This window comes from Rhincodon typus, chromosome 2 (assembly GCF_021869965.1).
Source record: "Rhincodon typus isolate 14 chromosome 2, sRhiTyp1.1, whole genome shotgun sequence".
NCBI lineage: Eukaryota > Metazoa > Chordata > Chondrichthyes > Orectolobiformes > Rhincodontidae > Rhincodon > Rhincodon typus.
The window spans coordinates 110602028-110615421 of record NC_063333.1 but is presented as its reverse complement, the minus strand read 5'-3'; the positions used below and the strand labels follow the sequence as shown (position 1 = coordinate 110615421).

General features: G+C 43.4%; 1 protein-coding gene across 4 annotated transcripts in view; it reads left to right on the top strand.

Moving 5' to 3' along the window:
* The first annotated feature begins 564 nt into the window (after window positions 1-564).
* The window catches only part of tbc1d7 (TBC1 domain family, member 7), a 70304-nt gene continuing 57474 nt past the window's right edge, over window positions 565-13394 (top strand). Inside the window, exons 1-3 of one of the 4 annotated variants that reach the window (XM_048614812.1) lie at window positions 565-777; window positions 8918-8977; window positions 12765-12883. In XM_048614812.1, coding sequence (XP_048470769.1) covers window positions 12772-12883 — 112 coding nt within the window. In that variant the 5' untranslated portion in view covers window positions 565-777; window positions 8918-8977; window positions 12765-12771. Of the gene's footprint in view, window positions 778-8917; window positions 8978-12685; window positions 12884-13394 lie in introns of all 4 variants that reach the window. The other 3 variants (XM_020512216.2, XM_048614804.1, XM_020512215.2) reach the window with 3 other exon arrangements.

The window sequence follows — 13394 nt, the reverse complement described above, 5'->3', positions numbered from 1 at the left end:
TCTCGTGGGTTGAATGTCCTTTCCCTTCCCTACCCCCATCTGTCTCTGTCTCCTTCTCCTGTCGCCAACCACCATTTCTTCCTCTCCAGTGCCTGTCTTCTCCTCGATCCTGGCCTCCGAACCAGTCTCCTCCTCCCCTCCCTGCTGCCCTCTCCTCCTTCCACCCTCCCCGCACCCTTGTCTCTTCCTCTTCCTCTTCCCCCCCGCCTTGTCTCCTCCTCTCTGACCTTCACTCCGTCGTCTCTTCTCACACCACCAACCCCTCACCGTTTCCTCCATTTGTCACCGACACCCCCAACTCTCGTTTCCTTCTCTCATCACGACCCCCGCCGTCTCCTCCGTACCAGCCCACAAAACCTCTGTCTCTTAGGCCGCATCTCCCTCAACCCATTTAATCTCAAATGTCAATATACTGGACTTGTTCTGGAGTCAGTATATGCAGCCTTTAAATTCTTTTGACTCATCCTCTATTGCTGATAAAATCTTGGTGAACCACTATCTGTGTGAACTATTCAATGTCTGTCTATTCACATTCTTCTGTTACATATCAGTCTATATTTGAATATGATTGTCGGACCATAAGTTAACCAATACTTGTTTGTTGATCAGTCTTTAGCATCCATTTAGTGTATCAGTTTACAGCTCATTACATACCGCATACTCTTTTCGTTAGTCACGCCCCTTAACATTTACTTCCGGCTAGAGTTTCCTGACACCTCTTCCGGCAGAGAAGGTTTTTTTCTTTGGTGTCGATCCCCGGATGTGCAGCTGTTCTCGGTGAGTGCGATCCGCGGCGCATTGGTGAGGGAAATGGGATAGTGATTCTTTGATTCGGGTTCGCTATTGCGGCTGCAGTGAAGCCTTGTTTTATTGTCAGGCCCCGGTCATGGAGCTACATCAAAAAGTTTGTCATCAAACACGGTCAGCCATTAAACGGTATCATATCCCGCCATCCCCTACCCCCGGCTGATCATTAGCCTCCATCAACATCCCCCTCTCTGGATACGACCGATCACTGACTGTCAGCAACACGTACCAGATCTTCCAGATACTGCATTAATCGATATCAACGCTCAAGCAGCCCCCAACCCAATGAGTCCCAATCAACTCTTCCATCCCACTTCGCACGGCCGGTCACTAAACGCCACACCCGCCCCAATCCGGCCATGACCAGTCACTCCCTGCGCCTCTGTCCTGGTCACGAAGATCGGTCAAGATCATAATAAATGGCGGAGCAAGGTCGAAGGGGCCGAATAGCCTACTCCTATTTTCTATGTTTCTATAAACACCCTGCCTCTTAAGTTTGTCTGTCAACAACTCCGCCTTCTCCCGTTGCCATAGCCAATCACTCATTAACTCCTGAAAGCCTGGACAAGGTCGATCACTGACCCCTTGCTGTGATTAGTCCCTAACCCTGATCAGCCACTTTCATCCACCCCCAACTCTGGACACGGCCAGTCATTGACTCCCAACACCTTGTCCTGTCCCTATACTCCAGCAATTGGTCATGGCCAGAGACTAATCCCCATCAAACCATTTCCATCCTGAACATAGCCAGTTACTGACCCCCTTCAATTTCCCTGAACTCGTCAGTCGCTACCCCCCAACAGCCCTACCACCCATCCCCCTCCCCGGCATGGCTTGTCACTGACCCCTATGAACTCTCCAAACCCCAGAAATGGCTGGCCACTGACTCCATCAACCCAGAAATGGCTGGCCATTGACTCCATCAACCAGATTCTATTGTTCACTAATTCACATGAATACCACTCTGTCCTTTCCCAGACCTGGCCGTCACTGACCCTCCCCCTCCCCTGGACAGAGCCAGTCACAGACCTGCATCTATTACTCACTCTAAATTCAGCACTCAGTTTCCATCATCCCCCATCCCTGTCTCGATTTGGTCTCTGCACCACCTCCTTCCCCCCTGATATGACTGGTGTACGTCAACTCAATCCCATAGGTGTAACCAGTCCCTTATGAACTCCTCCTCCCCTGACGTGGCCAGTCACTAACCCACAACATCACACTGTCTACTTCCCATTGACCAACGTCAACTTTGGACACACAACCCCCCCAACCAGTGTCTGGTCACTCACTCCCAATCAACCCACCAGCTTCCCCGGACAGTGACAGCAACTAACCTATATCAATTTGCTTATCCTGCCCTCCAAAAGAGCTGTCCGTGAGCCTGTATCAACTCCAGCCCCTGCCACCTTCCCTGGCATAGCAGTCATTAACACAAATCCTGTACGCCCACACCAGATTTGGTTGTTAACTGACATGTGAACAATGCCCTGCTTACCCCTAGACATGGTTGGTCATTGAAAAGTCTCAAACACCATCCCCATCACAGTTGTTCATTGAACTGCATCAACTCCTATCCCCCAATACAGATAAGCATTGACCCCCATCAACACCTCCACCACTTCCAGACATGACCAGCCATTGACCTCAAGCGCACTCCCCTCAATGACATGGCCAGCCACACACAAATTGCCTAACCCCCAACACCTACAGATGTGGCTGATCACTGACCCTCATCCAGTCACCCATGCCCTAGACACACCTGGTCACTGATCCTCATCAACATCCCACACTCACCAGGTATGGCTAGTCTCTGACTCATATCAACTCTCCACCCCTTCTAACACACAACTGGATGCTAGCCCACGTGATCACTACCCCTCCCCTTGACATGACCAGTCACTAAGTTGCATTAATTCCCAGCACCTGGACACAACCAATTACTGACCTGCAAACACCCCCTTGCCCCAGTCATGGTTGGGCTCTGACCCATATAACTCCCCACCCACTCCCTGACAGGTTTGGTTACTGACCCCCACCCACTTGCCCTTCCCTGGACATGTGGTCTCAATGCAATCAACATCCCCTCCCATGGACATACCTAATCACATCCCATCAACTCCCTACATCACAGGAGACGGTTAGTCACTGACCCCCATTAAATCCTCAGCTCCTGGACTCGGCCAGTTACTAATCTCCCAAAATCTACCCCCTCCCACAATATGACCAATCAGTAACCCACGCAAAACCATTTCCTCCCACTCCCTGCACCTCCAACCTCTTCCAGGCATAGCTGGCCACTGGCCCTCTTCAACCCCCTCCCCGAATATGGCCAGTTAGTGATACCCATTGCATCTTTGCAACTCCCTTGTCACCATATACGCTGATCACTGACACCTATAAATTCACCATCCCAACCCCCTCTTCCTGATAAGGCTGACCATAGAACTCCCATCAAACCTCCTGTCACCCAAAAATGGCAGTTACTCACCTCCACAACCCCCACCAGTTATGGCTGGTCACTGACTCACATCAAATCCCCACCCACTGCCCCAGATATGGGTGGCCCCCAGCAACTTGTCCTTCCATGGACACAGATGGTCACTGACCATCGTTTACCTTTTTGATGAGGTATCAGAGAAGGTTAATGTTGGTGTCATGTGGCGGATATGGCTTTACAAAAGGCATTTGATAAGGTGTCACACAACAGGCTTGTGAGAAAGATTAATGCTCATAGAATACAAGAGATAGTGCATCCAACCTGAGAAACTCCAGTGATGTTCTTGTACAGAGCAAATTGATCTCCAATAACCAGCTATCATGTTTCTTTGTGCTACATATGACTCCAACCAGTGGAGGTTTTCCCTGATTCTTTTGACTTAAGTTTTGCTAGAGTCCTTTACTGCCATAGTTGATAAAATGCTGCCTTGATGTCAAGAGCAGTCATTGTCAACGCCTCTGGAGTTCAACTTGTTTGTCCATGTTAGGAGAAGACTGCAATAAGGTCAGGAGCAACATTTCCTCTTGGTGATCAGCATGCCAATGTTGCTTACAGTATCAACTTCTACTTCCAGAATTTGCTGCTACAGAAGGACCATGGAGGTCCATGCAGAAGTAAGAATGCTGGTTAGGAGCTTGGGTGACTTTGGCAAAACTCAAAATGAGTGTTACAGGGCAGCTTGTTGCTGAGTGAGTGTTCTTGATAGCACTGTTGACAACACCTTCCATCACTTTGATGACCAAGAAGATATGATAGTGCAGCCATTGGCCTAGTTAGATTTTGTCCTGCTTTTTGTGTACAAAAGAAGTACTCTAGCAAATTTTTACACTGCTGCATCAATGCTAGTGTGTAGCTATACTGGAACAGCTTTTGCTTGGAATGCCATTTCTACATTCAATTTGGTATACTGAATCCCAGCTCCTTAAGTGGAGCTGCATTCATCCAAGGGGAGTGGACTGAATTCCATCCCACTCACAAAGACTCTTTGTGGCTGTGATCAAATGCTGTCTGGGTGACTACTTTCCAGAACATGTCCATTAAGCTCCTGAGCATGACCTTGACCTCCTAGTTGCTTGTAAGTTCAATTCTCCACCTGTCTTCCACTCTTTCCTTGGTTCGTTCTTTGGCCTCCAGCATTGGTAATGAAACAAAATGCACCTCATTTTTTTACAGCACATTGTGTAGTCTTTTGGTCTCAACATTTTAATTTGTAATATCTGCCATTATACTATTCATTTTCCTGGATGGTTTGGTTTAGCTCTCTATTTTCTTTACTTTGCATTTGGATCCCAGCTTTCACGATCACTCGCACCTTTAGATTCAGGTTGCAGACTTGTTGCCGAGCCAGTGTGTTTAATTGCAGGCATTTCATCACCCTGGTAGGTAACATTGCCAGTGTGCCTCCAGTGAAGTGTTGGTGTTTTGTCCCGCTTGTTATTTATATGCCTCAGTTCTTGGGTATTACTTCCAGCTCTGTTTTTCAGTGGTTTGTATATCGGGTCCAGTTCACTGTGTTTGTTAACGATGTTCCGGTTGGAATGCCAGGCCTCCAGGAATTCAGAGACATGCCAAGGAATTCTATTATTAAGCCTTTTTGTTTTGTGACATGTAACATCTAACTTGATTGGTTTTTTGAAGTGACAAAGAGCATTGATTAAGGGTAGTATTGGAGAGCTGCTTTTCAGACTGCAGGCCTGTGACCAGCGGTGTGCCACAAGGATCAGTGCCTGGTCCACTGCTTTTTGTCATTTATATAAATGATTTGGATGTAAATATAGGAGATGTGGTTGGTAAGTTTGTAGATGACACCAAAATTGTTGGCGCAGTGGACAGTGCAGATTACCTCACAGTACGACCTTGATCAGATGGGCTGAGGAGTGGCAGTTGGAACTTAATTTAGATAAATGTGAGGTGCTGTATTTTGGAAAGGCAAATCAGGGTGGTCCTGGGGAGTGTTGCTGAACAAAGAGACCTTGGAATGCAGGTTCATAGTTCTTTGGAAGTTGAATCACAGGTAGTCAGGGGAGCGAAGAAGACATTTGGTATGCTTGCCCTTATTGGTCAGTGCATTGAGTATAGGAGCTGGGAGGTCATGTTGCGGTTGCACAGGACATTGGTTAGGCCACCTTTGGAATACTGCATTCAATTCTGGTCTCCCTGCTATAGGGAGGATGTTGTGAAATTTGAAAGGGTTCAAAAAACATTTGCAAAGATATTGCCAGGTTTGGAGGGTTTGAGCTATGGGGAGAGGCTGAATAGGCTGAGACTGTTTTCCCTGGAGGGTCAGAGGCTGAGGGATGACCTTTATGGAAGTTTATAAAATCATGAGGGACATTGATAGGATGAATAGTCAAAGTGTTTCCCCTTGAATAGGGGATTGCAAAGCTAGAGGGCATAGGTGTAAGGTGAGAAGGGAAAGTTTAAAAGGGATCTAAGGAGCAACTTTTTCAAATAGAGGGTGATGTGTGTGTGGAATGAACTGCCAGCAGAAATGGTGGAAGCTGGTACAATTACAATATTTAAAAGGCATTTGGATGGGTAAATGAATAGGAAGGCTTTAGAGGGATTTGGGCCAAATGCTGGCAAATAGGACTAGATTAATTTAGGATTTCTGGTCGGCATGGACGAGTTGGGCCAAAGAGTCTGTTTACATGCTGTACATCTCCTTGACTCTATGTTCATTTTCAGGGAAAAAGAATTTCTTTTGGTGTTGCACCTTCTCAATTAAATAAAAGCTTGGGAGACACTGTTCCTTGATGAATTCCTGTGGCATGTCTCAACCAATCAGAGTTGACTTGCGATTTTTAATAGTTTAAACAAAATCTTTTGGAGCAACTGTTCCTTGATGCTTTCTCTATGGCAATGCCTTGACCAATCAAAGTCCGAATGTAAGTCAGTCTTCACCCTGTTTCTCATCAGTAGAAATTGTTCCCTTTGAATTCTTGTCATCCTACAAGATGAAAAGCTTCAACACCATTTTCTGTCTCTCAACAATATGAACATAAATAACCATAAAATAATACAAATAATTTTTGGTGATACTTTTGAATTGTTACAATCAACAACAATCCAGATTTTCACAAGTAGATACAAAATTGGCCTATTTTAGATCATCCATGTGCAAACAAACTATAGTCACCCTGCCATCACTGACTTGGTGTTTTCGCAAGTAGTTCTGTGTTTTCACCTCAGTCGTGTTCATTCCATGTACTGTAGTGATTGCTCTTAGTACCAAAGAAAACTTCCTGATATTAGTTAGTTCTTTTACCTCTTTTAACTTTACTCTCCCCTGTCCTTGTGTAGTTTGAATGCAATAATTTTACATATATATCTTTTAATTACTGTTAGCATCTTATATACTTTACCCTTGAAAATTAATTCTATTGAAGAGCCACTGTTTTTCAAGCGTATCCCCATATTGCAAATTTGTAACTTTAGGATTGTGACTCCATCCTTGACTGTCTCCAGAGCACTAGTGAACAGAACAGGACAGAATCCTGTGAGAGTTGATGAGAGTTCTAAACATAAAGCCTACTTCTCTGCAACTGCCTTTAGGCCATATATTTCACTATTTGTTTTTTCCTTTTGGACTAGCTGAATGTGCTGATGTAAGATACTGTACGCATTTTCGAAAAAGTTGCAAAGTTGGGTTTAGTCATTGTATGATTCAAGTCTTGCTCTAGTGGTGGCCTTTGACATGTGATGTGTTCATGCCCTATTCCAAAGATTTGAGTGGACAGTACAGTTGCTACATTATTGGCAGCGCCATCTTTCAGATGCACTGTGTTTTCTCAAATTGCTCAAAGATTCACTGCACCATTAGCCGTCAGGCTGATCTAAAAGATTCCATTGTGTTATTTAAAAGATTAGAGAAAATAATCCAGTGCCCTGACTCTTACATCAGTGGTAGGGAAACTGTTGGAGAAAATAGTGAAGGAGAAAACTAATCTCCGTTTAGAGAGGCAAGGCTTGATCAGGGATAGTAAGCATAGTTTTGCCTAACAAATCAGGTGGAATTTTTTGAAAAGGTGACCAAATGTGTAGATGAGGGTAGGACAGTTAATGTAGTCTACATGAATTTCAGCAAGTTCTTTGACAAGATCCCACATGGGAAACTGATTAAAGAATGTCAAGGGATCCAGAGTAACTTGGCAAGGAGGATCCAAAATTGGCTTAGTGATCGGAAACAGAGGATGGTGGTGGAAGGCTGTTTGTGTGACTGGAGCCTGGTGTGCAGTTGCGTACCACAGGCATCAGTGCTGGGTTCGTTAATGATGTAGAAGAGAATGTTGGGGTGATGATGTTTTCTTTGGGGGTGGAAATGGTGATCGTGTGAAGGAGGGGAGGAGATGATAACTTTTGCAGATGACACAAAGATTGACCAAGTGGTTGACAGTGAGGAGTCTTAGTTTATAGGAGGATTTAAATGGATTGGTCACATGATCAGATCAGTACAGATGAAATTTAACCCTGTTAACTGTGAGGTGATGCACTTTGGAAGAAGTAACTAGACAAAGGAGCAGTCATTGAATGGCAGGACACTAGAAAGGTCAGGAATAGGGGATCTTAGGGTGCGTGTCCTTAGAACCCTGAAGGTGGCAGGACAGGTAAATGAAATAGTTAAGAAGGCATATGGGATGCTTGTCTTTATCAGTCAAGGCTCAGATTATAAGAACAGGGAAGTTATGTTGAGCTGTATGGAACTTTGGTTAGGCCATAGCTGGGATGCTGTGTGCTGTCTGGTCAACACAGTATAGGAAGAATGTGATTTCTCTGGCAGGGGTGCAGAGACGATTCATAAGGATGTTGCATTTCAGCTATGAAGAGAAGGTGGATAAGCTCAGGCTCTTTTCTTTGGAGCAGAGAAGATTGGGGGGTACCTGTCAGAGGTGTATAGGGTTGAGAGGCAAGGATAAGACGAAAGCAGCTGTTCTCCTTAATCAAAAGGATCAAGAACGGGGGTGGGGGGATGAAGCTTTTAAAGTAAAAGGCAAGAGGTTTAGAGGGGATTTATGGTAAAGCTTTTTCACCCGGGGTGGTGGGATATAGGATGCACTGCCTAGGACGTTAGTTGAGGTGGATAATCTCTCAACCTTTAAAAAGTACTTTCATGAACACTTAAAGTGTCACAACATTCCAGGCTATAGGCCTAGTGTGGGGAAATTGGGACAAGTGTAGTTAGTAGACCCAATAGGCTGAAGGGCCCCTTCTGTACAATATGATTCTACAACCAATATTATCCCTCAGGCACCGTAATTGGAACAGATTGTAATGTCATTAACTCTTAACTCTCTTTGAAATGGCAGGATCTGTCTGTGTTTTAGTTATAATTATTAGAAAAGAGCAATATGATTTAGTCTTTCTTCAGGACCAATGCCCTTGATAATGACCACGGAGTACTGGATAATCTACACCTCACCTGTATGATACAGGAGTTGTACATTATCATAATTTCTGCCTCTTTCAAAAGCTTTGCAAAGCCGAGTCAACTTGAAACAGTGAGTGAAATCCAAGCATAAATTTATTGCTTTTCTATTTCTTTATGCATGTTATAGAGTTGATAGTGATCTCATTTCATAATTTACTCTGATGATCATCTCCCATCTCTAGGATAGTGATGATGCACAGGATCATTCTGATAGAGGGGTAAGGGAAGACTGTTTGGTCCAGGTAAGCCTGCTGTTTCAATTGTTCTCTTCTTGGCTTCTCACCATATCCTCAGTTCTTGCTTTATAGATGTGGCATCATGAATAAATTGAGTTGATATTATTTTCTTGTGTCGTTTTTCATAAAGCCGTGATGAGCAAAACTGCTTGTCTTCCCCTCGTATTCCTAACTCCTTCCTTAATCTTTCCCTACTCAAAACATATACAGTTAGTTTAGTCCAATGTATTTCCTCAATATTCTACAACCAAGCTTCTGTGCCTGAGCTATGGTAACTATAGATCAATAACATTGTCAGACTTGCATGTGTTGTTGATTCAGAGCATATCACGGCACTGAGTTAGTGGTTGATGTGGGTACATTTACAATATTTAAAAGACATTTGGAACAGTACATGAATAGGAAAGGTTTGGACCGATATGGGCCAGGAGCAGGCAGGTGATATTCGTTTAGTCTGGGATTATGTTCAGCATGGACTAGTTGGACTGAAAGGTCTGCTTCCATGCTGTATGACTCTAAGACACATTGGTTTGCCCCCAAGTGAAGTATTATGTCCACTTTTTGGTATTATGATCTGGAAAGGATGTGAAGGCATCAGACAGCATGTACAAAAGATCTGTGGGAATGCTTTTAGCAATGAGGAACTTTAGTTATGTAGGAGGATTCTCTAATCTAATAAAGTATGACTTTTTCTTGGAGATGAGAAAATTGAGAGGAAACATTTAAAATCATTAAGGATCTGGACAGAGTAGATGGGGGAAGCTCTGTTCCCATTGGTGGCAGGGTTGAGGAGCAGAAGACAAGTTTATGGTCATTGACAAAAACTGCAATTTTGACATTTTTATGCAGTGAGTGGTTGGAATCTGGAATACATAGCCTGTGAATGTGGTGAACGGCAGAGTCAATTCAGGCTTTCAAAATGGAATTAGTTCATTATCTGGTCTTTACCCCAATGAGGCAAAAAGCAGCACTTGTGACACCAGGTGTATTTCTTCTTCAGAATGGACTGAATGACCTGTCATGTATCCTTTTTGTCCTACTATTTAACACTTTCCTTTTATTCTTCATTCTGCCTCTTTTATTCTCTTTCATAATCTACAGAATGTAAGTCTTGAGCTATACTTGGCTTGATTTTTTTGCAGCTGTAGTCGCTGTTTTCGCAATCATTTAATTTTATGCAACATTTCAGTGCAAAATTGGCTATTCTAGCAAGTTTTAAAATCTTCCAACACTCTGTGCTGTATTGTTTAGCAGATATTAGTGAGAGATGCCAAGTCTCAGGATTACAGATGTTTTTCTGGAGAGACCTTGCTAGATTATTAATCCAGAGACCAAGGCAATGTTTTGAGGATCCAAGTTCGAACCCTACCATGGTAAATAGCGTAGTTTGAATTCAGTAAAAATCTGATATTAAGTGTCTAATGATGACCGTGAAACCATTGTCAATTGTTGAAAAAACCCATCTGGATCACAAATGTCCTTTAGGAAAAGGAACTGCCATCTGGAGCCAGATCAAGTGACTCCAGACCCACAGCAATATGGTTGACTCTTAACTGCCCCCTGAGTAATTAGGAATTGGCAATAAATGCTGGACTAGCCAGTGATCCCGTAAAATAATTAAAACAATTGGTGCCATTCTCCATACTTATTTTAAATTTACCAACTGAAGTGGTTTACTGGCCATTTAATTGCAGCAGACTGATTGGATTGTATTTCAAGGCTTCTACAGTTTTGGTTAGGAAAAATAACAATGTTTTCCTTTATCGTGAGGAGAATTGAATACAAAAATAAGGAGGTTATGTTTCAGTTACACAGGACACTGGTAAAACATGTCTGGAGCACTATACACCATATTGGTCACCTTATTTAAAGCAGAATGTAAGGGCATTGAAAACAATTCAGAGAAAGTTTACCAAACTAATATTTGGGATGAATGAGTTGTCTTAAAAGGAATAGTTGAACTGGCAAGGTTTATAGCTGCTGGAACAAAGAACAAAGAAAATTACAGCACAGGAACAGGCCCTCGGCCCTCCAAGCCTGCACCGATCCAGATCCTCTATCTAAACCTGTCGCCTATTTTTCAAGGAACTGTATCCCTCTGCTGCTTGCCCATTCATGTATCTGCCTAGATACATCTTAAATGACGCTATCGCGCCTGCCTCTACCACGTCCACTGGCAACGCGTTCCAGGCACCCACCACCCTCTGCGTAAAGAACTTTCCACACATATCTCCCTTAAACTTTTCCCCTCTCACCTTGAAATCGTGACCCTGAGTAATTGAGTCCCCCACTCTGGGAAAAAGCTTCTTGCTATCCACCCTGTCTGTACTTCTCATGATTTTGTAGACCTCAATCAGGTCTCCCCCAACCTCCGTCTTTCTAATGTAAATAATCCTGATCTACTCAACCTCTTTTCATAGCTAGCGCCCTCCATACCAGGCAACATCCTGGTGAACCTCCTCTGCACCCTTTCCAAAGCATCCACATCCGTTTGGTAATGTGGCAACCAGAACTGTATGCAGTATTCCAAATGTGGTCGAACCAAAGTCCTCTACAACTGCAACATGATCTGCCAACTCTTGTACTCAATACCCCATCCGATGAATGAAAGCATGCCGTATGCCTTCTTGACCACTCTATCGACCTGCGTTGCCACCTTCAGGGTACAATGGACCTGAACACCCAGATCTCTCTGTGCATCAATTTTCCCCAGGGCTTTTCCATTTACCGTATAGTTCGCTCTTGAATTGGATCTTCCAAAATGCATCACCTTGCATTTGCCTGGATTGAACTCCATCTGCCATTTCTCCACCCAACTCTCCAATCCATCTATATTCTGCTGCAATCTCCGACAGTCCCCTTCACTATCTGCTACTCCACCAATCTTAGTGTCACCTGCAAACTTGCTAATCAGACCATCTATACCTTCCTCCAGATCATTTATGTATATCACAAACAACAGTGGTCCCAACACGGCTCCCTGTGGAACACCACTGGTCACAGTTCTCCATTTTGAGAAACTCCCTTCCACTACAACTCTCTGTCTCCTGTTGCCCAGCCAGTTCTCTATCCGTCTAGCTAGTACACCCTGGACCCCGTGCAACTTCACTTTCTCCATCAGCCTACCATGGGGAACCTTATCAAGCGCCTTACTGAAGTCCATGTATATGACATCTACAGCCCTTCCCTCATCTATCAACTTTGTCATTTCCTCAAATAATTCTATCAAGTTGGTAAGACATGACCTTCCCTGCACAAAACCCACGCTGCCTATCACTAGTAAGCCCGTTTTCTTCCAAATGTAAATAGATCCTATCCCTCAGTATCTTCTCCAGCAGTTTCCCACCACTGATGTCAGGCTCACCGGTCTATAATTACCTGGAGTGTAGAAGTATAAACAACGACTTGGTTGAAGCATAAGATTCTGAGTAGTCTTGACAGGTTAGATGTAGGAGGATGTTTCCTCCTATGGGAGAATCAAGAACTAGGGGTATAAAAAATAAGGGGTAACACATTAACAGAGATTGGGTGATTTTTTTTTCCTCAATCGGTCATGAGTCTTGAAATGTGGTCGAAGCAGAGTTCTTGAATACTTTTAAGGCAGAGGTGGATAGGTTCTTGATAAGTGGGGGAAGGTGGTGAAGTTATCAGCGGCAGATGGGAATGCAGGTTTGAGGTTATAATCAAACTAACCATGATTTAATTGAATGGCAGAAAGGCTCAAGAGGTTGAATGACCAACTCCTGCTCCTTGTACATTTTAAGAAGCAGTGGTCACCATGAGTTTTATTTAGTAGGAAGATGGCTGAAGACCCACAGAGAAACTTCCGTTCCCACTATTATGAAAAAGTTGGATTTCGTGGTGTTGAAGAAAAGAAATCCCTTGAGATTCTGCTGAAGGATGATCCATTAGGTAAGCCTGGAGTGTTTACATGATTCACTATAATACTGTTAACTCAGGTAATAATTGAAAAATTCATCTGAAATTGCTGGTTGTAAGATGTTGGTGCTCCTAAATCTGACCCAAATGATCAAATGTAGATTTCACTTTCGAAGATTGAAGGAAGAAAGAATTTAAAACCTTTGTGTAAATTTAAACTTGTTGACCTGCATAAACATTTGTAATAACCATTTTGCATCATTCCCTTAGTATATAAGAATTTTTTAAACGATATGTACATTTGATAAATCATTAGTATGACAAAGAGTTGAGACTACTTGGTTCCCCCTTAGGACATCAAAGTCTTGATTTTAATTTTACTGATGTGTCATAAGATGGACAGAAGGTGATCCAATATATTGTTATTAAAACTGCACATTATGGCTATTTTAATGACACATCTGGTGGTGCTATACCATTCTTTGTAGTACCGTTGGGTTTCTGATGGATCACATTAGCTAGATTTGTAGTTCTTGTTGGTCAA